The sequence below is a fragment of the Anolis sagrei genome, chromosome 2, assembly GCF_037176765.1.
Source record: "Anolis sagrei isolate rAnoSag1 chromosome 2, rAnoSag1.mat, whole genome shotgun sequence".
NCBI lineage: Eukaryota > Metazoa > Chordata > Lepidosauria > Squamata > Dactyloidae > Anolis > Anolis sagrei.
The window spans coordinates 77,242,676-77,270,629 of NC_090022.1; the positions used below are offsets into that span (position 1 = coordinate 77,242,676).

General features: G+C 43.8%; 1 protein-coding gene across 1 annotated transcript; it reads right to left on the reverse strand.

Moving 5' to 3' along the window:
* Positions 1-390: 390 nt before the first annotated feature.
* Positions 391-27,622, reverse strand: FGFR4 (fibroblast growth factor receptor 4). Its single transcript, XM_060765621.2, has 18 exons — positions 27,238-27,622; positions 24,619-24,757; positions 16,025-16,291; positions 15,478-15,567; positions 14,157-14,323; positions 13,497-13,620; positions 12,118-12,308; positions 9,931-10,069; positions 7,099-7,292; positions 6,034-6,179; positions 4,417-4,538; positions 4,206-4,316; positions 3,660-3,850; positions 2,665-2,787; positions 2,231-2,301; positions 1,562-1,699; positions 1,344-1,449; positions 391-1,220 (listed from the first exon to the last, which is right to left on the reverse strand). The coding sequence occupies exons 2-18, from the start codon at positions 24,716-24,718 to the stop codon at positions 1,074-1,076; spliced, it is 2,427 nt and encodes an 808-aa protein (XP_060621604.2). The 5' UTR covers positions 24,719-24,757; positions 27,238-27,622; the 3' UTR covers positions 391-1,073.
* Between the last annotated feature and the right edge of the window lie 332 nt (positions 27,623-27,954).

Consider the following 27,954-nt stretch of genomic DNA (forward strand, 5'->3'; position numbering starts at 1 on the left):
CTGAGTACAATACTTGTATAGTTTAGTTACACCCATTTCTTTCTTTCCTGTCGGTTTTTCTTGGACCAGCAATTAATGGCCTCTGGATTTGCATGAGCCCATGGATCACCCCTGCACACAACATAGGAGAATGATAGTGACTCCTGGTTACAGACTGTGAACACAAATGTACATGGAGAAAACACGCCCAGCTAAATGATCCATGTGTGTTCACCTTGAGAAAAGGGTTATGTTCAAGTACATATTACAGATCCATTCATGCCAGCCAGGACCCCAAAGAGACAAAAGTTGTCTTTGGGAGAGGGTGTTCCTTCAAGATACATTTCTCCTGCTGATGGGTTCATCAGGGTCCATCCCTGGGAGTAAAAAAAAAACCTCCAGGCAAGAGGCTCTATTCCAAAAAAATAATTTATGGGTGTGGATAATTCATGTGCATTAGAAATGATATGTACATAAATATTTATCTCTAGGGTTATGTACAAGGGGCTGCAGGAGCCAGAAGGGAAGGTCCATGACCTGCATAAGTTATCTTATACTTCTTGTATGTCCAGATGAAACTTGTTGGCCTGAGAAAGTTCTTTGGCTCCTGCCAAATAATGGAATTTCATTAAAAATATTATTAAACTGGGAATAATATAAAAAACCAAGCAGGTGCCCCATGGCTGAGGAAGATGGGTCCCAAAGGTTGGGTACAGGCCCGCATACAGAGAGAGTGCTCTTCCCCCTGGGATCACGTTCCTCCCTGCTTATCTGGTCCTATTTCTCCTCAGAGCACAGGCAGCACTCAAGGCTCAGCTAGAGCAAAATCTGCCTTGAGGGAACCTGAGATTATAGAGAGAGCACGGAGGCACCTGCATATGTTTCGCAAGGAAGGCATCCAGTCCTTGGTTGCACATCTCCAGCAGGTCGTGGAAGCTTGAGATGCAGACACTTGGACCTGTTCTTTCGTCCTCCAGGAATGGCATGAAAACTTCTGTCCCAAGCTGTGTGAAATCCTTTTGGAACCGAGATCAGGCACGTGGAGGAAACCAATGCTACCACCTTCCTGGAGTCTGTAGTTTGTCCCTCCTTCCTCATGTCCTCACATTGTGGTAGGGAAAGAGGCAAGGGCTAGCAGGCAAGGGCTCATGGGTAAAGACTGAATCATCGGAGGAGCAAGTGCTGGTTGTGTCCTCGCAGGATGGGGAATATTGTTCGAAGGGCATAGACAGGTCCAGATACTGAAAACAAAGGGAGTGAAAGGATGCTCATCAGCATGCACAGGAAAAAAAAAGATTTAGCTTCTCTGTCAACTGTCCTGAACAAAGGTATTTCTGCACTGCTTTCCAGGTGTTTGAACTTACCTCTTCAGAGACAGCCACTAGGACCTTATCCAATCCCTCCACCAGCTGCTTGAAAGTGGGCCTCTGGGAAGGCACAGCATGCCAGCATTCCCTCATCATCATGTACCTATACCAGAAAAGGAATAGAAGTCTCAACTTCAGAACTCTATCTGTCAATGTATTCTCTGGAGAAAGATGCTGGTCTTAGGCTTGGCCTCAGAAGGCATCATGGTACTTACAATTCATGGGTGCAGTTGGAGGGCTTGTCCATGCGGTGACCTTCTCTGAGAAGCTTAAAGAGTTCTTCCACCGGGATGCCTGGGTATGGGGAGCCACCCAAAGTAAAGATCTCCCACATCAGAATGCCGAAGGACCACCTTAAAAGACAATTGGGGTGGAGAGAGAATAAGAACCCACCAAGAACTAGAACATGAATATACCCAGAGAGTTTATGGATGTTACAATGCATGCCCCTCATTACAAGGATGCATGCAGCTCAACATGAATTTGGAACAACAGAGATAGCCAATGGAAAATACAGACCACTGAGTATGCCTATGTTATGGATTCTTTAGTACAGGGTGGGCAGGATGTGGTCCTCCAGATTCTTGCAGTAGTTCTAACCAGCATAGCCAATTATGAGGGATGATGAGAATTGCAGTTGAACATGAATAAAATTGCTATTCTTCTTTAGGATGAAGAACTTGTTTACAAGCAGAAAACAGCGCTCCGCGTGTCATGTTCACTAGTTATGTGTGTCTGATCATTTCATGCCAGTTATGACCCACCCACTAGGATTAATTTTATAATGCCAGAATCTGAGGGAAATACACAGTGGCAATACTCAGTTCTCCAGTTTTGATTTCATTCTGGGAGCCCTTAACCAATCATTGTAGAGTCACACTTACACATCACTCTGGTGGGTGTACACTCTGTCGAAGAGGGCTTCTGGTGCCATCCATTTGACAGGCAGACGACCCTAAGTGAACAGAAGAGAACCTTGCACTTTCTGTTTTCCAGCGGTATTGCTCCCTCTTCCACCATGCATTTTTCCTTGTACTGAACATTTATCCATACATCAACCCTCTCTGACCTTGCTTTTCCCCACATAATTTTTGATAGTTGAAAAAAGTCTTAACAAATCTCCCTCTTCACCAATACACATAGCAGTGCAAACATTGATGCAGAATCAGTGATGCACACAGCAATAACTACATCCTCCACCCCTGTCCATATCCACAATTTCCTATCACTACTCTCTCTTCCTTCTTTGCCCTAAGTGGTAAACAGATACCAAGAACTCCTACTCCCCCTCCCCCTCCCATCAATGCATCTCACTCACATTGCTGGTTTTCTTGTAGTAGTCTATGTCATGAACCCCACGGGCCAAACCAAAATCAGCAATTTTCATGACATTCTCTTCAGTGACAAGAACATTGCGGGCAGCCAAGTCCCGGTGGATGCACTACAAAAAAAGAAGAGACAATTCTTTGGTTAGAATCCATGGAATTCTATGCAAACTAGAATCCTGCTCAGGCTCAAAACACACAAAGGGAGTTGCATGTAGTTGTTCAGAGCCGGCTCTACCATTACCTTCTGCTGATGCAACAACCTCAAGGGCCACAGCACAAGGAATAGAAAACTTGATCCTCCCTGATCTGGAAAGGCCCTTGGCATTCCAGGGAGCTGCTTACATGTGTAGTGTACCAAAAGCAGGACTTCATTGTTCCTGGCAGCAGTTCCCACCCCCTCCCTACCAGAAATAAAAAGCAGAGCTAATATCAGCTGAAGCCCCTGCACTGCTGCCAGAAGCTAGTTCCATGAACCAGTGGCTTCCTGGCCCCTGGGCTCTACATCGTAAGAGACAGACCCCATGATAGGCACAGGGTGTCTAGGAAAATCACCTGTGCTGCAATACAATTCTCCTAAGCATTTCTGTCCTCCCACATAAAACCTAGGCTCTTAAGACCCAGAGACAGGGATTCAGGAAGCTATCAGCACCTTTTTCTGTAGTTGCCTGTGCTGCTGGAGGTCACCTGTATCTTTGTATCCCCATGCTCAGTGTCACCCACCCCCTCTCATTTGCTGTGTGGGTGAATGCTGCTTGGGTAAGCAACTGACACATAAGGGAGTGGAGAGGGAGGGAAGGACAGACAGACAGACGGACAGACCTTATCCATGTTTGGGTCTCCTAGTATAAATTTATCACTAATGAAGTCCCATTAACACATAATGCCAAAGGAGAAACATCTCTCAACCGGAGAAAGAGAAAGCAAAGATCCTACTAGGCCATTCTTATCAAAGAAGTGGCAAGTTGTTTTATTGGGGTGCTCTTACCCGTTTGGACTCCAAGTACTCCATGCCACGTGCCACCTGGTAGACACAAGACACCAAGTCTTTGAAGGACAGCTGTTCCTCGGGCATCTTAGTGATATCAAAGGCGTAATCAGGTGTTGGAGGGCGACGAGCACGCAGATATTCTCGCAGGTTTCCTTTCGCAGCAAACTCCACAATTACATAGAGAGGTCCTGCAGTCAGATACTGTACATCATTGTCTGTGGTCACATAGTAATCACATTTCCCAAAATGTGCACTCTGAACTCCAGTGTGGGGCCACAGCTCTGTTCTCCAGCTTCAAGCATCTTGCTACTAATTACTGAGGTTACAACAGGCCTACTCTCCTCTCTGGCCCAAACACAAGGGTTTTATCTCTTCCACTCAGTAACATTTGAAACCATTCTTTTGAGTGGACTGCCACTACTAGAACCTAACTCCAGCCAGCATGATTAAAGGGGGGCTGGAAAAAGGCACATTTCCACAGATTTCTTCCTATATTGTGCAGTATATTCTCTATCTTCTAATCCAACAATACAAATTGCTCACCATCCTGTGTGCAGACACCCAAGAGGTTGATGATATTCTTATGCTGGTCCATCAGTTTCATCATTTCCATTTCTGAGATGAGATCAGCCAAATCCTTATCAGTGGCATTATCTGGCAAAGGAACAAAATTATTAATACATCTATTGTTGTGGAGAGAAAGGTCCAAAATATGGAGACAAGGAAATGGAGAAGCCCAGTCAATTACATTTACCTTTCAGCATCTTGACAGCTACTGTGATGGGACGCTCTGGTCGCTCCTGATCAATCCCATAGGCTTCTGCTCTTACCACCTGCCCAAAACAGCCCTCACCTAGCGGTTTGCCCAGCACCAGTCTGGAGGAAGGAGAAGGACAAGTCACCTTAAAAAGGATATCTGGCTGGGACCAAAGCAAGGAAGTTAGATGTGCCAAAGGTTATTGTGTCAGAGGGTTAGGACACAGAGGATAGGGCATGAACTGGAGTTTCTCTCCAGACCCTCTCATGGACCACATGCCCCAGTGCACCAGGTCACTTCCATTTTTCTTGATTTTCTCTCCAAGTAGTAACTGGAAGTGAAGTTGCTTTATTTTCTATCAGCATTTTATGAGGGACAAATGAAAAGGTATGATGGAAGAGAGAAGTTTTCATACATTTGGGTGGTAAAATCAGGTAAAAATCACCCAAAAGTTGGATTGAATTTTTTTTATGTCTATAGGCACTTATTTTTTATGAAACAAATGGGAAGAATTTATCAGATTAGCATTTTAGCCACTGGGTCAAAGAGTGAAATACACTCTCCAGGGATTTAATCCCAGTTCATTGTATTTTGACAAAAAGATATCCAATGGTTTCACTCTACGCACAATCATCTGGTGTACAGAACTAAGCTTTTGCATTGCAGTCAGTGCACTGGGGCTGGCTCCTGAGTAGACAAGCATCAAATCAATCTGCACTTTGCATCCTTGGCAGAAAAATGGCCAAACTAGTACAAACCATATGTAGTCCTACCCACTTTGATTTGCCATAGTTAATAAACACAGTGCCATTAAACTTGCCAAGTAGTAGAATGTAGCTTCCAAAATCCCCACTGGATTGGAATATAACAGAGATAGGGAGGAATATAAATAAATAAATTATTGTTATTATTATTATTACTGCTGCTGCTGCTACTACTACTACTACTATTACTATAGTTGTTAAAAAGATGCCATGGTCCTGCTTGTTCCTGTCTTGTGGCTCTTAGGTACCCTGTCTACTGCCTGGGAAGTGAGTGAAAAATAAGGTCAGCTCACACATTTGGTGACACCCCACCCCTTCCCAGTTATTCTTGTTGTTGTGCTTTCACCCACTTGTGTGGAAGTAATCTGTGAAACAAAAGCACTTCTTTACCCTGTTAGGTCATGGCTGTGATTATAGCAGCCACATTTTAGAGTTCTCGTGCTCATGAAATCATGTGCATCCAGGTACAAATGAACTTCCAGCTGCTTCCTCAATGTCAGTGCTTTCCACTCTTTGGGCTTCCAGGTATATGGAAATTCAATTCCCAGAAGCCCCACCCAGCTTGGCCAACTGTGAGAGCTAAAGTCCAAAATACCTGGAAGACCATGCCACTGCTCTGTGTAAACCTAGGTAAGCATGAGCCTAAAGACACTGTTGTCTAGACGGTTGGTAGCAGCAACATCCAACACAGTAAGAATCCCTTTGTGCTATTGTAAATTATGTGGAGTTGGCAAGGAAGTGATTTTTGCCCATGAGTAGAAGAAAAACTCATCAGAAGCTAGCAGATAATTTCAGGATCTTTAATGGCACATACTGACAAAAAAATCTATGCTTCTCTTCACATTCTTACCTGTCTCGTGGAAATTCCCACTTTGAGTCCAGAGGCAGCTCCACTTCCATGACCCCAGCCAGCATGGGAGTACAACTTGATGAAAGGCGTGTGACACGCATCAAAGATGTGGTGGACTTTCCAGAGGAACTCGATTCTAGTGAGAACTATGAAGAGAGAGGAAACATTCACTAGACTGGCCTACCAATGATGCTCCACTCCAAAGAAGGAACTGTGACCAGACTGGGCAAGGACTTGTGATTCATGTGACAAAATGGAAGTGGAGGCCTGGTCTGAGATCAGAGCAAGCAAAAGATGAGGATAAGTATCATGTGCCCTTCAGCCATTGTTGGACTGCAGTTGCTATTAATTCCCAGCACCAGCCATGCCGGTTGTAAATAATAGTAACTGCAAACCATCAATATCGGGAGGACATGGAGTCTCTTACACATACCTAACACAAGAATAACTGCCAATGCTGGATTAGATCAAGATCCATCTAGGGCAGTGGTTCTCAACCTGTGGGTCCCCAGATGTTTTGGCCTTCAACTCCCAGAAATCCTAACAGCTGGTAAACTGGCTGGGATTTCTGGGAGTTGTAGGCCAAAACACCTGGGGACCCACAGATTGAGAACAACTGATCTAGGTTATCGACTGCATGGCCTTTCTGAGATGCTGTTGGACTGCAACTTCCATAAGCCTTAGGCAGCATGACAAATAGATATGAAAGTTGTGGTCCAACAACATCTCTGAAGTTGTCAGTCTCATCTGATAGTCTCTCTCCAATAATGGTCAGCACAGAGGTTGTCTTATGTCTGAAAGATATTTGCTGGTGAAATGGAAAAACTTGGGAGAGTTAATTCTTCAGATGAGATAGTGATACTTACTGGCTGTGGGAAATAGCTAGTATTTTTATCAGAGCATTTTATAGCCTGTTTCACAATGAATCTCGGTATGATCCAGAGATTATACCACATTGCTGTCTATCACCAGATTTTGTCTAGATATTGCAGAAAGTACTTTACTTTCCAAAAACCACTGTAGCGGTACAAAGTTTTAAGGGAGATCAGGGACCATCGGACTTACCTGTCGGATGAGTGGGAATTTGGAGAGTTTGTGTACAGTCATGGGTTCCAAGGGCTGCTTGTTTGGCTGAATTTGCATTCGGCACAAGACGACGATGACAATAGCCATAATAATGGCCAACCCCCCTGAGGTGTAGATGATGATATCAGTATACTTGATTTCTGGGATATCCAGCTCTTGCACTTCTTCTTCATCTGCAAACAGTGAGCACATATTCAATTAACATGAGCCAACCACAACAGTTAGCATATAAATGCATATAAATGTTGTAAATAAAATAAATAATAAAATATTCCAGTCCATGACTCAAGGTGGCTTACAGATACATTTAAATGATTGCATCATACACAAATTAAAACATATAATCAATAAACGTGTTGTTGAAGGCTTTCATGGCCGGAATCACTGGGTTGTTGTAGGTGTTTCGAGCTGTATCACCATGTTCTAGAAGCATTCTCTCCTGATGTTTCACCTGCATCTGTGGCAAGCATCCTCAAAGATTGTGAGGGTGCTTGCCACAGATGCAGGCAAAACATCAGGAGATAATGCTTCTAGAACATGGCCATACAACCCAAGAAATCCACAACAACCCTATAATTAATAAAACTAAAGGCTAAGAAAAAGAAAAAACAAGGAATACACCTAGTACAGCACAGGAAAGGCCCTTTTCTTGTAGGCAGTCAGCCTTCAAAGATACGCCCAAATAAAACAACATGTCTATGAAACAGCAAGGAAGATACCAATCTATCTTCATTTGGAAGGAAATTGCAAAGCCTAGGAGCATTGACAGAAAAGTCCCGCTCTCATGTTCTCAGCAGAGGTTCCTTTGAGGATGGTGGGCAGGCACCTTCATGCTGCTGCAGCAAGTACCAGGGCACAATATCAGGCCTAAGCAAAATAGGCAGGCTTCCTTATCCAACAGGAACAATCCATCCAAAGTTAAACCCTTAGATTTTTAATGAGAAATTTTAGTATGGGTTTAATCCACCTGGTATAAACAGGGTGTGAAACTTAGTTTTGATTGCATCATGTGCATGTATATTGAAGTTGCTTTATAGTGACTCCATGAATTTCATATACATTTATATCTTTGAATCATTCTGCAATGCTCCTGCTGTCTTGGGGTGCATATTTACTGCAGGATTAATGCAGTTTGATACCACTTTAATTGCCATGGCTCAATGCTATGGAATCAGAGTACCTGTAGTTTCTCCACTCTTTGGTGGAGAAAAAGAAAGACCGTGTGGAGCTGCAACTATCTCAGCAATTCTTTCACATATACAGAAAATTATAGAATGTCAACATGGAACATATTGATGCCAGGGGTGGGGAAAAGGACATCCTTGAGACTGCGGTCTTTGGTATGCAAAGTTCCTTAAAGCAGCCTCTGAGTTATTAATGGCCATTTCTGGTGTGCGCAGGCTTTGAGGAGCCTTTACTTTTGATGTGATTTGAATTCCTTTCTTTTCTGTCATCAATTTTCACATTTTGTTGGATAGCAACTCCCATGAACCCCCATCAACGTGACTACAGGGGAGCGATTATAGGAGTTTAAGTCCAAAAACACATACCTATTTTTTTTTATCACTAGAATACATACAAGAAGTACATATTAATAAAATGGCACTCAGTTACTATACATTTTTTTTTACTTTTGATGTGTGTGATAATTTGGACATGTTGCTCCATAGATCCAAAAAATAATCTAACATAATCATTCTCCATATAAAAAGTATACAGGTTTTTTTTTATTCCTGAAGGGGAAAATACCCTTTTGCAAATGAATTTTTGAAAGAAAGTTATTACTGGATCTGAGAGTCATGGATGTAATGCTGACTGATGTATTAGGATTACTTTTTATTTATTGTCTTTCAGACCTTGTGATTAAGGAGTACATTAAAAATGCTAAAGATCAGCAATCTGTTAGAAGAGTAGAATATACTTTCTGAATCTGGCGTGTTAACATCTGGATACAATTTGACAAGAGACTGAAAATAATCCAGATGGTTATGTTCCAGCTATGGAAACCCATTTATTTAAATGAGGGTTCTACAATACAAATATAAGAATGTTATGAATAAAGCTCCATTTTATACAATGGGGCTGCTGTCCCCACAAAATGTTTTTGCATAATCCTATGCATGTTTTCACAAATGTAAATCTCACTCTGATTTATAGGGTTTGCTCTCAAGAAAGTTGACATTAGTCGCCAATAATAAGCACACGAAAATATCACTTCTATTCAAATGAAGGAAGATAAAAAGTGTTTCACAGCGGTTGGACTGGACTCAGTACAAAGCAGTTCTAAAGTCTAGTCTGTCTTTTATTGTCTTAAGAGTTACAATGACATTGAGGAATATATCACACATGTATGGATTTTATTTGGTCTTGAGAAACAGAAGATTTCTCTATATTGTTTTCTCTTGATGATTGGTGTGCAATTTTTCTATTTCTTCTTGAATGAGTTACCTCATTTATACACTGGCCTTTCAGAAAATGGGTTTGATGTTTGCACTGCTATTTATTCTCCATTGTCCATATAAACCCAGGTTTTGGCATGTTATACTCCATCTTTTGTGGTTTATCTTGCATTGTATTCTTTCAATGTCTACTGCCCAGAGAACTGTAATGTTTAATGTATTTTTCAAGGAGGGCAAAACATAGAACCTGAGTGGTTTGCAAACTGCTGTATTAGAAGTAGAACTTCTGCATGATTGGAAGTGGATGGGCAAGGATTTCTCACCATGCATTGGTATTAGGCTCTGGGGGTGAATCCTATGGGCTGATTTTTTCAAAGTGGATGTGACAAGGCTGAAGAGCGCTCTACCTCACCTGGAAGCACAGTGAGCCAAGCTGACTGGTAGGAGAGGCCAATGGAATTCCCCGCCAGACAGGTGTATTCACCAGCATCTTCCATGGAGACATTGCGCAAGTACAGCACTTCCACCTCTGAACTGTTAATATCTGCTGTCTGTCAAATAAGGAAAGTGGTATCAAGAGGAAAGTGTTAGCTTGATGATCCCAGAGCATTATTCAGACTTCTTGTCAGATGAACAGCTTATATTATTGTTGCTGTAATTATTATTATTATTATTATTATTATTATTATTATTATTGCTGTTATTAAAGTGAGCACAGCTATACAAAAGATGGACATTAAAATGGAAAAAGTAGTCATGTAAGGAAATTATTCCATGAATGAAATTTAAATTACACAATTAAAAATAAATAAAAAGCAGTTAAGAGCACAGTACAATTAAAACACCACAACATGCACTTAATAGCTCTTTCTTTACTACTAAAGAAAACGTCTCAGAATAAAAGCCTTTGCCTCCCAACAGACCAGCAACTCGGCATGTATTTTGGCCTCTCTTGGAATGGGAGACTGAGAGAGAAATGCCTTGCCTGATAGTTTTGGGCTCATGTGGAGAGAGAGCATCTGTCTTTCTGTCCATATATCTGTTAGAGCGCTTCACTGACCCAGTGAAACTCTGGTTTGCCATTCACAATCTGCTTACTAATGCAGGCTGCCCACTTTTCCTGCTTATAGCTGGTACAAGTTGAACAAAAGATGGATGGGTGGCTCATGGCTTGTTTAGCGCAATGTCCAAAACCCAGCAGGAGCCAGTTCTCTGGCTTTGTCCTTGTCTCTCGAGAAGCAGAGCCTAACTGTGACTGTTTTGACAGATTCCAACATTTGAAATAAAACCCAGAACAAATCATGAAAATGTAGCTGCCTTGTCAAGGAAGAAGCAAGCCGGAGTGCCAGCTTATGCCACATTTGAATGTAACACTGAGAAACAACAGATCTTTGAGTAGCTGCTCATATTACATTGCCTATTCACATTATATAAAATCACAGGATTTTATTATTTCTGAGTACGCTGTTCATTTTACACCATGAGAAGATATTGGATGAGAGTACCATGGCTGATGTTAAATTTCAGTGCATTTAATGTCCCAAATTCTGGCTCCTTGGGTGGTTTGCAGTTTATATCCAAGAATTCCAACACCCAGGAATTATGGGATCTGAAGTTCTGCATCTAGAGGGCAGATTTCAGAACCTAGGATGTGTGTAGGCTTTACATTATTTGTTGTTAATTTGATAATGACACACAAAGTTTATTTCCTTGCATTTTCTCATATAAGCTAGCCCACCAACATTGGCAATTTTGCCCTTCTGGGATCTTGTCTGTTTTACTCTCAAAATAAACATAACAAAACACTTGTAAAACCTTGTTTTGAGTGAAAAATGCTGCTTGAAAATGATAGTATAGTCACAGAGTGCAGATGTGGAAATTGTAATGATATAGACACATGTGTCTACATCATTAGAGGTGAGCAGCTGGAGGTCCCTGGTCAAATCAAAGGAGCAGAAAGGTATAATCTCCTCATTTTTTCTACTCCCAGTTGCTCAAAGTAAAGAAGAGGCATTGAAAATGAGACAGGTGTGTCATCATAACCTTTTGGGGAAAAACCCCATTATGTTAGCTGGAACTCTTTGCCATCATTCCCCACTCCTTCTCTTCTGGTAAGAGAGAACTGGCCGTTTGCAAGGACGTTGCCCAGGAGATGCTCGGATGTTTTGATGTTTTACCATCCTTGTGGGAGGTTTCTCTCTTGTCCCCAAATGGGGAGTTGGAGCTGACAGAGGGAGCTCATCCACACTCTCCTCAGATTCAAACCTGCGACCTGTCAGTCTTCAGTCCTGCCAGCACAAGGGTTTAACCCATTGTGCCACTGGGGGCTCTGTCTTGCTTGATAATTAGGGGTTTCTGTACTTTTAATCCTTACTAGATTTTGGAGCAGGACTAAGTACTGTCTTGCTTGATAATTACAGTACTTAGTCCTGCTCCACATCTATTAAGGATTAAAACTACAGAAACCCCATCCAGGATTCAATCTTAGAGCCCATGTCCCAGAAGATCAAAGAGCTGTAATTTCAGCAGCGGTGCTAGTTCTGCGCTATTGTCAGGATCATGGAGCATTCACCTTCTTGCAGCTTTCTGGTCTCCTTACCTTAAGAACTTGCACATAGGGGACTCCATCTGGACCATAACTGCTCCCATTCACTTCAATGTGTTTGAGCCACTGTATGTGAGGCTGGGCGTCACTGTATACCTTGCAAAAGAACTCCACATCACTGCCTACCACGGCGGTTGTGTTCGCAGGCAGCCCAGCTTGCAGGATAGGTCTGTGCGGGGATCTCTCTGCCAGGAAGAGAGCAGGGAAACTTTTTGTCCACCACAGTTGAAGGCTGCCAGGCCTCCCTCCCGACACTGCATTCCGACCCAAAGATGTTACAATCAAACCCAATGGTACATAAATCACTAAAGATGGAACTGATTACAGTATCTTAAAAAGCCATTCATGCACCGTACTAGTCAACTGAAATCTACTTTCCTCATTTGCCACACAGCTGTATCTCCTTTTCAGAGGTTCTTAGTATATCAATGTTACTTTTATGGATGAGAAATCTCAGAACCCTTCCAGAAAGCTAAAATTTTGAAACATTGTCCAGAAAGTTAACTTTCCAAACTTCATCAGGGCCGCCTATGCAGGTCTGCTTTACATGATATGATGTCTTTTTAACCCAGCAGTTCTGACTACACTTCTGACATTATTTAAAGCCACAGGCAGGCTGAACTCCCCCACCCAGTGCTGATTACCAAGTAAGCCCAGAAAAGACAGATAACGAAGGGCTGAGAGATAAGGAAGTTTCAAGTTAGGCTTAGAAATTCAGACAGGGTTAATTAATTTCATCTGCTCTTATGGCCCAAGAGATTGCAAGCTTCCTTTGAAGTTGGCAGAGGGTTTAGAGCATATCCCCCTCTCCCCCACTCCTCAGGGAGCTGAGATCAGGACTGTGGTCCTGCTTCTTCCACAGGAGCTTGGCAAGCTTCCATAGGCTGTGATCTAGCATTGCAAGCTCAGAAGAGCTCAGACAAAGAAATTAGAAGCATCTCAGATTCACCAGGAATAACCCCGTTACTCTAGACCAAGAGTGGTGAGAAGATGTCCCATGTAAGCAGCACCTAAATGTCACTTTTGCAGTGCCTGAAGCTCCCTAGAGCCCTTCATTTTAAAACATTAATGTGAGTTTGGGGCACATTTGTGCCTGTAAACCATGCAGAAAATCCCTTCTGAGATCCAGATCCTTGCTATTCCCAATACCTTTGCTTCTCTCTGCAGTCCCTCTCAAAATGATCAGAAGTGATGCAATGTACTTCTATGTGCCATTTTGACAAGGAGCACATAGAAAAACAGAAGCATTTTGGTCTGCCATGTGTAGGAGGTGTGGCTTGTGGGGAAGCAGTGGGATTAAGTTGGTCTGTTCTCCCAAACCCACCCCTGCTAACTTTTGTCTGACTATTTGGTAGGGGATGCATCAATCTCACCTAGTACATCCAAAAAGTAGCTGTAGCGGATGCTGCCAAATTTGTTCTCCACCAAGCAAGTGTAGTTGCCTCTGTCCGAGGGTACCACACTCTCCATGACCAAGCTCCAGTGTTGATGCCTCAACTACAGAAAGAGGAGAAGACACAAACTGACTTGATTACCAGACGTTGAACAGGTCCACCCATTCCTCCAAAGAACGACTGCTCAAAAGGTAGATGCCACCTTGTTTCAGACCTAGTTACTCCACATTATCCCAAAATTGTGGAATGCTGATCTGACTGACTGACTGAAGACAAGAGAGCAAAAAGGGATTCAAAAACTCATCAGTTACTCAGAGGGTGCAAGTAGCTTCTGGCTCTAGAACTGTCTAAAGACACAGATTAAGTTCTGCCCAGGAGGGGCTCGTTCTTCAAAGAAATTTGCCCAAGTTTTGTCTGTTTTGACCCTGTAGATATTTGGGATGTCATTGGTCACAGTGGGTGAGGCAGATGGGAATATTAAGAGTAAGCTATCTGGAGGCAAAAGGTTCTCATAATCTATTAAATTGTTAGTGTAACATGTTCCCAGTCACCTACCTCAAAATCCTGCCTCATGCAAATCTGGTCCATGAGGCAGCTGAAAGAAAAACATCAGGATAAGGTGATGGGGTGGATTCTTACCCTGATTCCTCCTATTCTGTGCTCCCCTCGGAAGTCCCTCCCATTCTTCAGCCAGCGGATAGTTGGGTTGGGGCTGCCTGAGGCTGGGCAGCGGAACTTGACTGTATTCCCTGCCGGGACGGCATACAACTTCTTATCCATTCGATGGGGGTGTGTCCAGTAGGGTGCTGAAGAAGACATTTTACCCAATCAATTCCAGATTTAAATTAAGGGACATGTTCAAGCCCTGGGGATAATGGCAGTTTCTTATACCATAGTATCGCAAGGAGTTGCATTGCTTTCAGAAAGAGAGGATGTCAACAGAATAAAGTGTGGGAGTAACAAGTGTGACACAGACACCAAAAAAGTGCAAAAACCAATCATGACATGGAACTACCAATCCCACCAGACCAAATGTGTTGGAATAATACCTCTCACCATTTTAAGTTTTTTAATTTTATCGATTGATGTTGTCCATTGTTTGTATCCAGTCAAATTGCACATTGTTTTGATGACATGTAATTATATTTTATATGTGGCCCCTTGAATGCTTTGTTAGCTGTTCTGAGTCCCTTCCGTGAGATGGTGGCTGGGTAAAGGTTATTATTATTATTATTATTATTATTATTATTATGGATCTAATGGGAGATGATGACAGTATTAATCCAGCATATCCAGAAAGTGGATGAAGTACTAGAGCAGGAGTGGAAATTATGTGACCTCCTAGATATTTTTAAATTATAGGTATAGACAATGATGAAGTATGCAAGGACCTACAATTTAGTAACATCTAGAAGGCCACATGATTCCTATCCTTTCACCATTGCCCCCAAGAGACCTTGGACTACTGCATTTCACTGCAACAAACAACTAATTCCCCACTCCCCCAATGCTCCATAAAGGACATTTAACCATATTTTCCTCCCAGAGCAGATTTAGATTCAGGAAATGACTTTTTGTAACAACCTGCTCACATCTTTTTGTTGTAAAAAAACCCCTTTGGTCTAGAATGGCCCAAATGAAAACCATGATGAAAATGCCCTCACATCTGCTAAAATCCCTGCAAGCATGGAGCTACTATTTTTACAATCATTCTGCCAGAGAACAGCAGAAGTCTGGGAGAAAGGAATAAACTTTAGGATTCATTTTAATTCACCAGATCTCCTTCCTATTAACCTGCAAATAGCTGCGGTCAATCTCTGTTGAGAGTAGAAGTTGAAGGAAGTAAGATATCTGTCTACACTGAATAGTAGTACCAAATATCTCTCTTCCTGCACTCTCTTTCTGTGCGCAGAATGCAGCATGCTGAATTCAGAATGATTAACTTAGGCATGAAACTGACCTCGTCGTGTGTTTACAGGCTCCTCATTAGAGTCAATATGAGAACTGTCCACATCACTGTCTTCATCGTCATCACCAGATGCTAAGGAATCTGAAACAAAATATGGAAGGAGTTGATTCTTTGTAATACATCCCTTTCCACAATATTCTCATTCATGTAAACACAAGGAAACAAACAAAAGACCAGCTATCAAAGGAGCTAAAAGCTTTCTTTTTCGAAAAAGGACTATAGAGGAGTATTCAAAACACTGCTAAGTGTGTGCAGAAGTATATTGGGAGATGAAGAGGAACAAGAGTACTAAGATATAGAAATTGGCTTACAGGTGTTTCAGAAAGGGCTCTGAAGGTGAAGCAATATGTGGTACAATATGTACTTGGTAAGAGCTGCAGCTCAGCTGTCATGTAAATGGCTTGTCAGTTGAAAAAGTGCAAGGAACAATCCCAGCCATCTTCCAATATTGCTGAGGAGGAGTCCTGTCCAAAGTGTTGGAGAGTCACTGCTGTCAATCAGTGCTGACAGCATTGAGAAAGATGGAGCAGTGACTTACCCACAATAGAGATCGTGAAGTTGCGTAGTGTCTCCCCCGTGCTCCGTGCCTTGCATGAGTATAGTCCTGAGTCCTCATAGGTTACTTCAGCAATCTCCAGCATGCTCTGGCGCATATGGATACGTCCACTTGGGGAAAGCTGTTTTGCTTCTTTATACCATGAGATGACCTGGCTGTGATTGGTGCTGCAATAGAGCTTGAGCAGACTCCCTGGGTCCAGGAGAAGGTGTTCATCCTCTACCTCCATCATGTGGCTGTCAAACATCTCTGTTCAAGAAAAATAACAGCACGATCCATTCAAATGACAGTGTCCATTCACATGAGAAACTGTGCACCAAAAGTTATATTACCCTGGGCTATAGGGTAGGCAAAACAACAGCTACAAAGCAGGGACTCCTTGAATCGAGGCAGATGCACACTCTCTGTATATATGCACAGAGAGTGTGCATATATACATTTCTTGGGGTTGGTACTTCTACCTATAACTATACAAGAGCAGAATATGAGTGATATATTGGAGATCTGCAAGTGATTTGTTGTTATGAATATTATTAATTACCTTGGTTTTCAGTAGGGTTACCAGACTGAAAAACAAAGAGAATTTTGTACTTTGTACAGAAGAGGGAATTGTAGCAGTTGTTGTCTGTTACCTGGTTGCAAGATAAGCAACTCTGGCTCAAATTCCTTCTTCTACACACATTAAAGGTTCAGGCGCTCTCTCCAGATTTCATTTTGGTTACTCCAGTTTTCACAGGTTCCTAGTTCTTCTGTGCAGAGCTGACTTTTGACATTTTGTTCCTACAGCATACCACACTTATATGATGGCAGTTAATTTTTTCCCAGTTCTGACATAGTAATACATGTACATATGCACGAGCATGTGCATGCACATACACACAAGGTCAATGGACAATAAAGAAGAGGAAAATGTCAGGCTCTTCGTTTCTGTAAACCTTTCATTTTCTGAGGTCCACAAAAATCAAAGTGAAACTTCAGAACAAATTAGATATTAGGCTTGTCTGATACTGATTTTGATGAGAAAAATACAACTGTGGTCTTACTATCTAGAATATATTTATTCACGGGGTTTGAATGGAGCATGAAGAAATAAAAAATACATCTAATTCTCTTTTCCTAGAGTTACTGTGATTGTTGAAACCCAATCCTGTGCAAATTTACTCAAGAGTTCAAATGATCTTAGTTTCTAGTAAGTATACAAAGTGTAAGGGCTCTATTATTCATGACAGCAATGAGTAAATGCACTGTGGACAATTTTTGCTCCCTCCACAAGCCATACAGTACTTGCACATTTTTGGCCAGAAAGAAAATACAGCATGAGCAGAAATGTACTTCCAGTTTACATTTCTGGGTTTTGAGCCATTTATTTTGGCCAACTTCTGATACATATGGAATTCTGTAGAGATGGAAGAATGCTTTTTTTATACTGAACATTCCTCCAAGAGTTTTTTTAATGGCCCTTCTTTTTTCTTTTGGAGGGGGATCCTAGGAATTTTAGAAAGTTCTGTTGGATAAGAACGATGTCCATTTCTCTATCTTAGTCTAAAAGGACAAAATATTTAAGAATTAAGCATTATTGTAACATCATATTTGTATCCTCATGTATTATTAGCCCTTAATTGACTTAAAATTGGCATTCATGTTCTCTGCTTTTTCTCTTAGGTAAAGGTAAACATTTCCCCCTTGACATTAAGTCCTGTCATGTGCTCATCTCCATTTCTAAACCAAAGAGCCGGTGTTGCCTGTAGACACCTCCAAAGTCATGTGGCCGGCATTGACTGCATGGAGCGCCATTAACTTCCTGCCGGAGTGGTACCTATTGATCTACTCACATTTGCATGCTTTCGAACTGCGAGGTTGGAAGACACTGGGGCAGTTTCGAACAGGCTACCTTTTGGTCAATTTCAGCAGCTCAGTGGTTTAACCCACTGTGCCACCAGGGCTTTTTCTCTTAAAAACAAGCAAATGATATTTTTGTTTCTTGTGGGATACTTCTGAACACTAGTATCTATTGTACTCAAGTCTATATCACAAGATTTTATTTTTCTTTGCTACTGTATTTGTTGCTTTTATTGTTCTATTTCCCAGGAGATTGAAATATATACTTGTTAACTTTAGAAGAGAAGAGCTTCTAATGCAAGTTATAACACTCATTATGTATTCATATCAGTAAAAACTGGCTTGGTTTCAGAACTTTGTTCATAAACAAAACTGACAAAAATGAATAGCACTTAATTGAGCCATGACTAATCTAAGCCAAATCAATTTCATTGGCTCTCTAAGAAAAATGAAGTCTGGAGCCAAAACATCATTTTAAAAAACCACACACAGCAAGGCATTTGATAAATAAATCAAACAGTAGTAGCTCAGTCTTTACGCCATAAGCAATGCACAATATAGTTCCTATACCAAAATCCTATGCATGTCCACTCAGTTCAATGCTAAGCATTCTCATAGGTTTACTGAAATACAGCCTTCAAGTGATGGAGTTTATTTTTATATAAAAAAAGTAGTACCAATATTTGAGTTTTGCTAAGCTTCCTCCCTTTACAGTTTCAACATCCCTGAAGGCCTTCTATTTTGAAGGAAAGTCTAGCATGTGAGAAAACTATAGGACTCTCTCTCCTTAACCATCAGTCACAAATAAAGGAAAACATTTTGTTTTCAAGCTTTCACAAACATCAATAAGGATAGATCTGACAAAAGATTTCAGGCTAAACAAGGGACATAAAATTCTCCTTCAGTCTTGGTACTCGTGAATAGGGATTAATGCCAAATGTGCGGAGCACTTTAGAGAAATTAGAGATAAGAACAGACGGGGCATCATCACAAGGGTTTATAATTAGACCTGATATTGACTCTATGTGTGTGCATTGCATTGCTGTTGATGCTGCCATCCCAGTCTCTCTCCGCCCCCCCGCCCCCCCCCCCCCAAATGAATGGAATTTCGGAGTTAACCATGAGGAATGATTAACCACAGGAACTGCAGGTTGAGGGAAACGTGCAGTCCCCCTTCCTGCAACCCCTGCCCTCCGAGGGCAGTCCCTCCCTGCCTTTGTCCTGGACTCCAAGCTTTGCCTCTTGTTTTGTGGCACAATGATGTCATCAAAGGCCCTCTCTGGACAGGAGAAAGGATCCCTGCAGACACTGAAGCATGACTTCTCTGCTCAGATCTCTCCCCTGCCCTCCACACCTCCCCTTCCCGCTCTCTCTGTGGGGGCCCTCGATTGAGTGGTCATTCTCCCTCCGCCAAAAGTGACTGTTTTGACAGATTCCAAAATGAACATGTCAGGAAGCCCGTGACCACTGCCCCTTCCCCCATGGCCGCCATTGTCCCAACCGCGCTGCTCCTTTTCCCGTGCTCTTCCTTGCCCTGGCCTGACAATAGAAGCCCGTCTCCTTTCAGCAAACAGCTCTGTTATTAGCTCAGGCTCTGCCTCCCCAGGTTGAGGAGAAGGGGGGCTGAGGCTGGAGAGGCAGTGAGTTAAGAAGGCCTCATCACTGCTCCCAGGGGCCAGGCTTGGCTGTGGGGCAAAATCTCGCAAGGAGACAAGCAAAAGGGCAAGCATTGGGCTTGTGCCACAGCAGTACTGCCCTCGGTTACCTCCCCCCCCCCCTGCACATTGTGCCCCCTTTCTAATTTAGCTCCATTCCTCCTCCTAGTGTCTCATGCTCAGCTCCCCTTCAGCACACAGGCCTCCTCCCTCTTTTCTCCTCTCCTCCTCCACGGCATGAGTAGGAGTGAGAGGTTTCACACTCAGCTGACTCCACCACTTCCCGCCTCCCTGTTTGCCTAACCTGGATTTGAACTATAATTGCTTTCGTGACCCATCCTCCTCCTCCTCAATCACCGACACCACCAGCTTGGCTTGTGGGAATCTTGCCATCTCCCCCTCTCACCAACTCCATTATAAGCCAGCTCCATGTTGGAGAAATTTACTGATACTCTGGACCTCCAAAAACACAAACAAATGAGTCCTGGAACAAAACTATCCTGAACTCTCCCTAGAATCTCAGATGGCTAAACTCAGACTGTCCTACTTTGGACATATCATGAGAAGACATATGACTCTCTGGAAAAGACAATAATATTTGTTAAGGTGGAAAGCAGCAAGACAAGAGGAAAGGTGCATTCCACAATTATAGATCCAATCAAGAAAGCCATGGCCTTGAGTCTGCAAGATAAAGTGAATCGGAGGTCTCTTATTCAATGGCATCATCACAAGTCAAAGTCAACTTGGCAGCAGTTAAAAACAATAAAATGTATCCATACGTTCAAACTCGACTGATACTATTCTTTCCAGCTTGATGATTCCTTCACAACAGAGTTCTAGGAGCAAGCCTGCCTTTTGGAATCACTTGGGGAAGCTTTGCTTTGACTAAAACTCTCAGAAGTCTTCAGTCAGCATGCTTTTGGCTTAAGACACAAGCACATAATTGTCAGAACTGAGTTTGTGCTCTATGGATCTACATCTCTCTCTCACTTGCCACCAACCTCACTTTTTGTAAACCATGTGGGGAGAAGAAATCAAAATCATTCTTCCTGCCACAACAAAACCCACCTTGGCCAGCAAAATCCAGGCACATGGTCCATCCCGCACAAGTCATGGAACATAGTTCCCACAACAACTCCTAAGGCAAGTTACTCTGTCTCTTAAAGCCAGAGAGTGGAGGAAAAGAAAAAAAAATGGCTATTTGCTTTCTTTTCGTGACATTTAGAAATATGGGAATTTCACCAGATGGTACATAATAGGGAATGTTTGAAAGAAGAAAGCATCTATTCACATTTTACCTCTTTGTAATGCAGTGGGACTGAGTAAACTTGGCTCAGCAAGAGATTTATTAACGTTACTAGCATGATGATCAGTATGTTTGTTAGCATTCACTCTTGATCTTAAGAACTTGGACAGGGATAGACATGTTCCTTACTGCAGAAACACTTTCAATTTTCTCAGACTTCATATGGTTTCAGTCTGAGAAAATAAAGTTAAGTGAATGGAGGGCATATGGATCTTGTCTGAAGGGGAGCCTCACTAGCTGACATATCAAGAAGCAGCTGTTTCCAGAGTGGCATTTTAGGAAGTTGGAAAAGACTCTCCAGATGGCCCAGTTTGCTCCAACGGAAGGACCTAATTGCCCAAGTAGCCATCCTTTCTCTTCCCTTAGCCCAATGTGTTCCTGTTATGGACCTTCCAGTTCATTCTGACTTATGGTAACCCTAAAGTGACCCTATCATGGGGTCTTCATGACAAGATTTCTTCAGAGTAGGTTTGCTTTTGTCCTCCTTAAGCCTGAGAGTGTGAGATTTGCCTGAGATGATTTCTAGATTAAAGGCACCAGATCTGATCAGATTTTGGAAGCTAAGAAGAATCAGTCCTGCTCAGCAATTGGTTAGGAGACTGTCAACAAATATCAGGTGCTGCAGGCTATATTTCTGGGGAAGGAACTAGAAAAACTATTTCTAGGAACCCCTTGCCTAAGAAAATACCATGAAATTCATTAGATTTTATGTAAATCAACAGACAACTTGATGGCACATTCACACACGTTACAAAGAAACTTTCAAACACTATGACAGACCCGTTGCCTCCCATCAGCCTGAGAAATGTCAGAACCAAAAATATACTATTTCCCAGTTCTCTTTCCTAAAATAATTCAAATTCTTGGGACACAACAAAGGTGTCCAGCCAAACTATCAGCTTGTAATGGATTCTGTCAAGCGGAATCAATGGTATATAAATATCAAAAGCCTTCTGTGTGGAAAATAAAAACCCCTCTAGCAGTGATGAATCCCATTTCAACAGACTCCGCAAGACCCAAAGTCTATACCCAATATTAATAATAACTAGGGTAGATGGACTGAATCAAAGGAATCTTGGTAAATCATCATCTATATATGTTTCATTCGAGTAGCTCTATTCTGGTTGGGACTAACATTTTGAATATAGGTCATACTTTGTAAACGAATCTTTAATTCTTCTGTTGTTAGTCAGACTTTTAAAAAATTCTCAACCACTAACCATGTTCAAGCAATGCTTATCTTCCAAATGTTTGATAAAATTATACACCAATTGTTTTCAATCTGTGGGTCCCCAGATGTTTTGGCCTTGCAACTTCCAGAAATCCTAACAGCTGGTAAACTGGCTGGGATTTCTGGAAGTTGTAGGCCAAAACACTTAAGGACCCACAGGTTGAGAACCACTGCTATATGTATTAGAAGTTCTATGCTATGACCCAGAACTTCAGCCTGATTCCTGACCATTTTCTCTTGAGCATGCAATGATTTAACCAAGTACCTTCTAGGTCAAGGACTCCCAGAATCTCCTCACAAGCATGGCAACAAGCAAGGAGAATCTGAGTCATAGTCCAAAAAAGGAACTTTTCCCAATCTCTGTTATGCAAATGACTTCCCAAAAGGAGATTTGTGTGTGTGTGTGTGTGTGTGTGTGTGTGTTAGAAGCAACCTGAGAAACTGCAAGTTGCTTCTGGTGTGAGAGAATTGGCCATCTGCAAGGACATTGCCTAGGGGACGCCAGGATGTTTTGATGTTTCACCATCCTTGTGGGAGGCTTCTCTCATGTCCCAACATGGGGAACTGGAGCTGACAGAAGGAGCTCATCCGTGCTCTCCCTGGATTCAAACCTCCAACTTGTCAGTCTTCAGCCCTGCTGGCACAAGGGTTTAATCCAATGCACCACTGGGGGCTCCCCCAAAGGACATTACACATAACAAGCTATACAGCAACTACATGTAGGTTCACATTTTGATTTGATTCAAGCACCTTGGAGAAGTGATAATAGTGAATTACAATGAGAAGAGAAATGTGAAGACAGGGGCACAAAGGCAGCTGGTTGGCAGAAATAACAAATATTCCATCTGTTCAATGGATGGGCCAGTTAGGAAAGAAATGTCTTTTCTCAGGCAGGAGTGATGATGCCAAGCACCTGGCATGCCAATATGACCCTCACTCTGCCAAGGAATCCAAGTACAAAACTACGTAAAAATACCAACAGCCCTGGCAAATTACTTTGTTAAGTGGGGCCAATTATAAGACAATGGATCATTTTGGTCACATAATGCAATCAATGTTTCAGATTCCAAAGTATGAATTTATAACAGGATTCATTTAACAGGGTCCCCTGTTTCTTATTTTTGCACATTTTATGGCTTCAGTTATGCCTCCTAAACAAAGCTATTGTAGTTGCTTCAACAAATGGTAAATCCAACAAACCTCTATAAATTATGTCAACCCTTGCACTATAGTGATAAAGTGACACTATACTTTTGTCACACAAGGCACCTGCTTGGCGGAAATGTACTTAGTTCTATTCTGCATTACCAGTCTTGATTGTTTAATTCAAATGTTAATCAACCAAATTGACAGCTAAGGACAAAGTCAAGAAACAGATCCAAAGAAAAACTAGCTGCTAAATGAGACTGAAGTGCCCCTGACAGAGAAAAATTAGGCCTCATCAACCTCTTGCTCACAATCTTCCTGGCAGAGACATCATAAACAATTTGGTGTTTGGAGGTGATCTGCATTAAATACTGCAGATTTTTATTGCATTTTCCTTGAAATCAGGAATCCTGGATGAACTATTACAAAACTTCTGCAATTCTGCCAGCAGATCCTAAATTACTGTCTGCATGCGGTATTCCTTTTGCCCACACAAGTACTGCCTTAGAGGGTGTACTTTCTCCTCAAAGACCATCATCATCAGATTGCTTATGTTCTGTTCAACCAAAAGACTGAGGAGGAAAAAACATGTAGTATAACCATTAAGAGCTGTATGCACTACATCATTACATGGAGAAATGAGCATGCAATATCACTGTGTTAGTATAGACTGGAAATCTTGTGGCCTCCAGGAATTGCTGGATTGCAGCCTCCTGCATCCCTCATTGCTGGTGAGGGCAGTGGTTCCCAACCTGTGGGTCCCCAGATATTTTGGCTTTCAACTCCCAGAAATCCTAACAGCTGGTAAACTGGCTGGGGTTTCTGGGAGTTGTAGGCCAAAACACCTGGGACCCACAGGTTGAGAACCACTGGGTTGGGGCTTTCAGGACTTGCAATCCAGGAATGTTTGGAGGGACACATGATTTCCCCCTCCCCTTCATTAGCAGGTTAGGAGAGAATTGGTTTAGAAGACAGCAAATCATGATTGTAAGGATGCCGCTGTTCAGATGTTGCTGAAGTCCCATCATCCTTTACTATAGGCTATACTAATTAGGATGGATGAGAACTGTACTCTAACAACACTGGAAAGTCCAATTTTGCTTAGCTCTCTCCAATGGGAATAATATGGCTCTGTACTATTGTCATAAGAAATGCAGTATGTCTTATCAAACCCCAACAAAGATGAAAAGGGTGCCCCACAAATTGTGAGAATTCATAGCCCCTTTGTTTCAAGCCAAAACCATTGCTAATTTGGCTTTACTGCAACTTCCTGTCCTCCAGATGTGTTGGATTACAATGGGACGGTCCGTATTGTAATCCAACCATCTGGTGGACACCAGGCTATGGAAAACTGGTCATCTTCTTTCTCCCAACAACAGAGACATCCCCACACTCTCACCCGGTTCTGTGGTTCCTCCCATGGGAGCAGCTGCTGGCCAAGCACATGTGGTTGCCACCACTGCCAGAAACTTCAGAAGGCCACACAGTATGGTTCTCATCCTGTCGTTTCTTCTTGACTCCAGTAGAAATGTAAAGCCCTGGATCAAAGAGAGGAGAAAGTCATACTCAGCCCTCTGGATTTTTTCCACTCAACACACAATGAACCACATATCCTAAGTTCATACCCATCTAGAACTGCCAATAATAATGGCTTGCATGGATGCAGGAATAGCAAAGGAGAAACATGTTTATATAGACATTGACTCCTGTAGCCAGCCATGATTGGCTGCTAGACATTCTCTTTGGAAGGAAAGGGCCGCCAGCAGGGATTTCAAATAAGGGACCGATTTGCTAACCATTCCCACAAGAAAATAAGTTCAAAGAAATGCTAATTTATTTCTTGGGGAGCACATGGTTTGCCATCCTTGCAATTTTACCACTCTTCCTTTGAGAACTGGCTACACTTCATTCAAAGTTCTAGACCAATAGTTCTCAAACTATGGTCCTCCAGATGTTTGGAAAGAACTGCCTGCATTGGCCTCACCAACTAGGACTTTCAGGAGTTCAACTTCAAAACATGCAGAGCAGCACTGCTTCTTAAACTGTGGGTTCCAGCCACAAATGGGGTTCCCTTAGCTCAGTTGGCAACAGAAAAGGTTTCAGACATTTACATGAATCTGTTAGCAACCATGAGCAGCGTTTACAGTGGGCTCTGCAGAAAATGCTTCAGCTGTACTTCATAAAAAGGAAAACCAGCCTGTTTAGCAAGTCTTGCCAATACTGATGTGTTGTCAGGAAATGTTTGATTTTTACATCTATTTTTTACACATATATACTTGGGGTTATGTAAAGGATCTAGACAAGGCATGGACAAACTTTGGCCCTCCAGGTGTTTTGGACTTCAACGCCCACAATTCCTGGCCTCAGGCTCTTTCCTTTTTCCCCTCAGCTGCATAAGCAGCTGATGGGGAAAGGAAGGGGCCTGAGGCCAGGAACTGTGTGAGATGAAATCCAAAACACCCGCTTAAATGGCTGAGGGGGAAAAGGAAGAGGCCTGAGGCCAGGAATTGTGGGAGTTGAAGTCCAAAACATCTGCTTAAGTAGCAGAAGGAGGAAAGGAAGGGGTCTAAGGCCAGTGATTGTGGGAGGTCCAAACACCCGCTTAAGCGGCTGAGAGGGAAAAGGAAGGAGCCTGATGCCAGGAATTGTGAGAGTTAAGTCCAAAACACCCGGAGGGCCGAAGTTTGCCAATACCTGATCTAGAGGACTACATTTTGAGGACCAAATGTAAGTGGTGCTCTCTGGACTAGGACCAATTCCCGGGGCATGAGCTGTCAGTTCCTGGCAAATGACCAGGAAACAAAGGAACAATGCCAGCCAATGGCCCCTATTATGGTGATGGGTCCCTGGTCCAATGGAGGGAAGTAATAGCTCGGTCCCCTGTATCAAATAGACTGAGAAGTGCAGCTGGACCAGGGGGCCCTTCGCAATGGGCATCAGGATGTTGGTCCCTGCCTCTCTGCTTCCCAAGAGGGCAGGAAGATTCTGCCACCTTTTCCCCTTTCTGCCCAAATCTCAGAGGGACATCTTTGGTTGTGAGCCTGGGTGGCTGCTCCAGGGCAGCACAAGACAAACAACAAGAGGGGAGAGCCTGGGGAACCTTAGGACCGGTAAACGAGGAGGGAAAACGGGAGGAAGACGGTGGCTTCATGGGAAGATGCTGCGAGCAGGGCAGTCCCTTCAAGGCGGCGCACCGGGGAGAGTCAGGACGAGGAGCTCTCCCATCACAGGGATCATCCTCCCTGGGATCCGGGTCACCTTCCCGGGAGGATTCGGATTTTTTTTCCGTGTCAGGAGCGACTTGAGAAACTGCAAGTCGCTTCTGGTGTGAGAGAATTGTCCGTCTGCAAGGACGTTGCCCAGGGGAAGCCAGGATGTGTTGATGTTTCCCCATCCTTGTGGGAGGCATCTCTCATGTCCCACTACGGGGTGCTGGAGCTGACAGAGGAAGCTCACCCGCGCTCTCCCCGGATTCGAACTTCCGACCTGTCGGTCTTCAGTCCTGCCGGCAGAAGGGTTTAACCCACTGCACCACCGGGGGCTCCTTTCGGATGCCGCTTGGAAGGAAACGGGGGAAAGTCTTGCGCCTGGAGCGAGGCGCGCGTTTCAAGGGCGAAACGAAGTAAGTTCCCAGCCAGGCGGAGCGGAGGAGATGCGAGAGAGTGAGTGAGAGGACCAGGGGAAGGAAGAAAGAGCTCCCCGGTCTCCCAGGTGGTTTAATCTTTAATCCCGCGATCTCAAAGGGGGCGGGGGGGGGGAGCAAAAGACCTCTGGTAACAGATTGACAGACCTTCCCGGTCAAAGTCCGCCCAGGGAAGAGGGCTCTCGGCCCCGCCACGCCCCGGGGAGCCTCCTGGGTCGCCAAAGGTACTCTCCATCCACACCGCCCGAGAAGGCAGTCCCAAACTATAAGCCAAGGGACGAGGCAACCCGAGTGAGTCCAAGGGCCACCAAGCTTTAACCGCCCGCCCCCCTCCCCTCCGCTGCACCAAACCCGGCCCGAAGGCGCCCTCCTCACCTCCTCCTCCGCCTTCGGCTGCTGCTGGTGCTGCGGCTTCGGGGTCCCGCTAACTCCTGGAAGCTGGGGCTGCGGAGAGGCGCTCCATCCTCAGCTGGCCGGCCAAGGGAGCGAGGCGCCTCCCGCGCGGAAAGGGAGATCGATCCGGAGGAAGAGGAGGAGAGGTTTTTTCCCCCACCTCTTTCTTTCCCTGCCCTGGGAGGCGGAGAGAGCCCCGAACGCGCGCCCCGAGGGTCCCGGCTCCCTTCCCTTGCGCCCTTCTGCCGAAGTCGGCAAAGGCGTGGGGACTTTGTAGCCCCAGGGCTCGGGTGACACCCCCCTCCCTCTCTCTCTCCCTCTCTCGCCTTCCTGCCTTCCCCTTCCCCGCGCGCGGACCCCAGCCAACAATGGGCCGCCAAAAGAGCCAGCGAGGGAGGGGGCGGGGCCCGAGGGACTCCCCTCCCCGCCCCGCCCCCAGGGCCCCTCCCTCCCTCCTTCCCTCCCTGCGCGGCAGCCCCTCCCCTCCTCCACCCCCCCCCCCCCTCCAGCGCCTTTTCACACTCACATTAGCTAAATTCTCTCCCCCAAAGCTCCGGCAAAAGGGATTAGGCCGAGTTCATTCCCTGCTGCCCTCGCTGGGCTTCCTCTCCCGCTCGCCCTGGAAACCGGAGAGACCAAACCAGGAGCTCTTCCTGGGGAAAGGCCACAGGGTTTCTCAACCTTCCCAATGCCGCGACC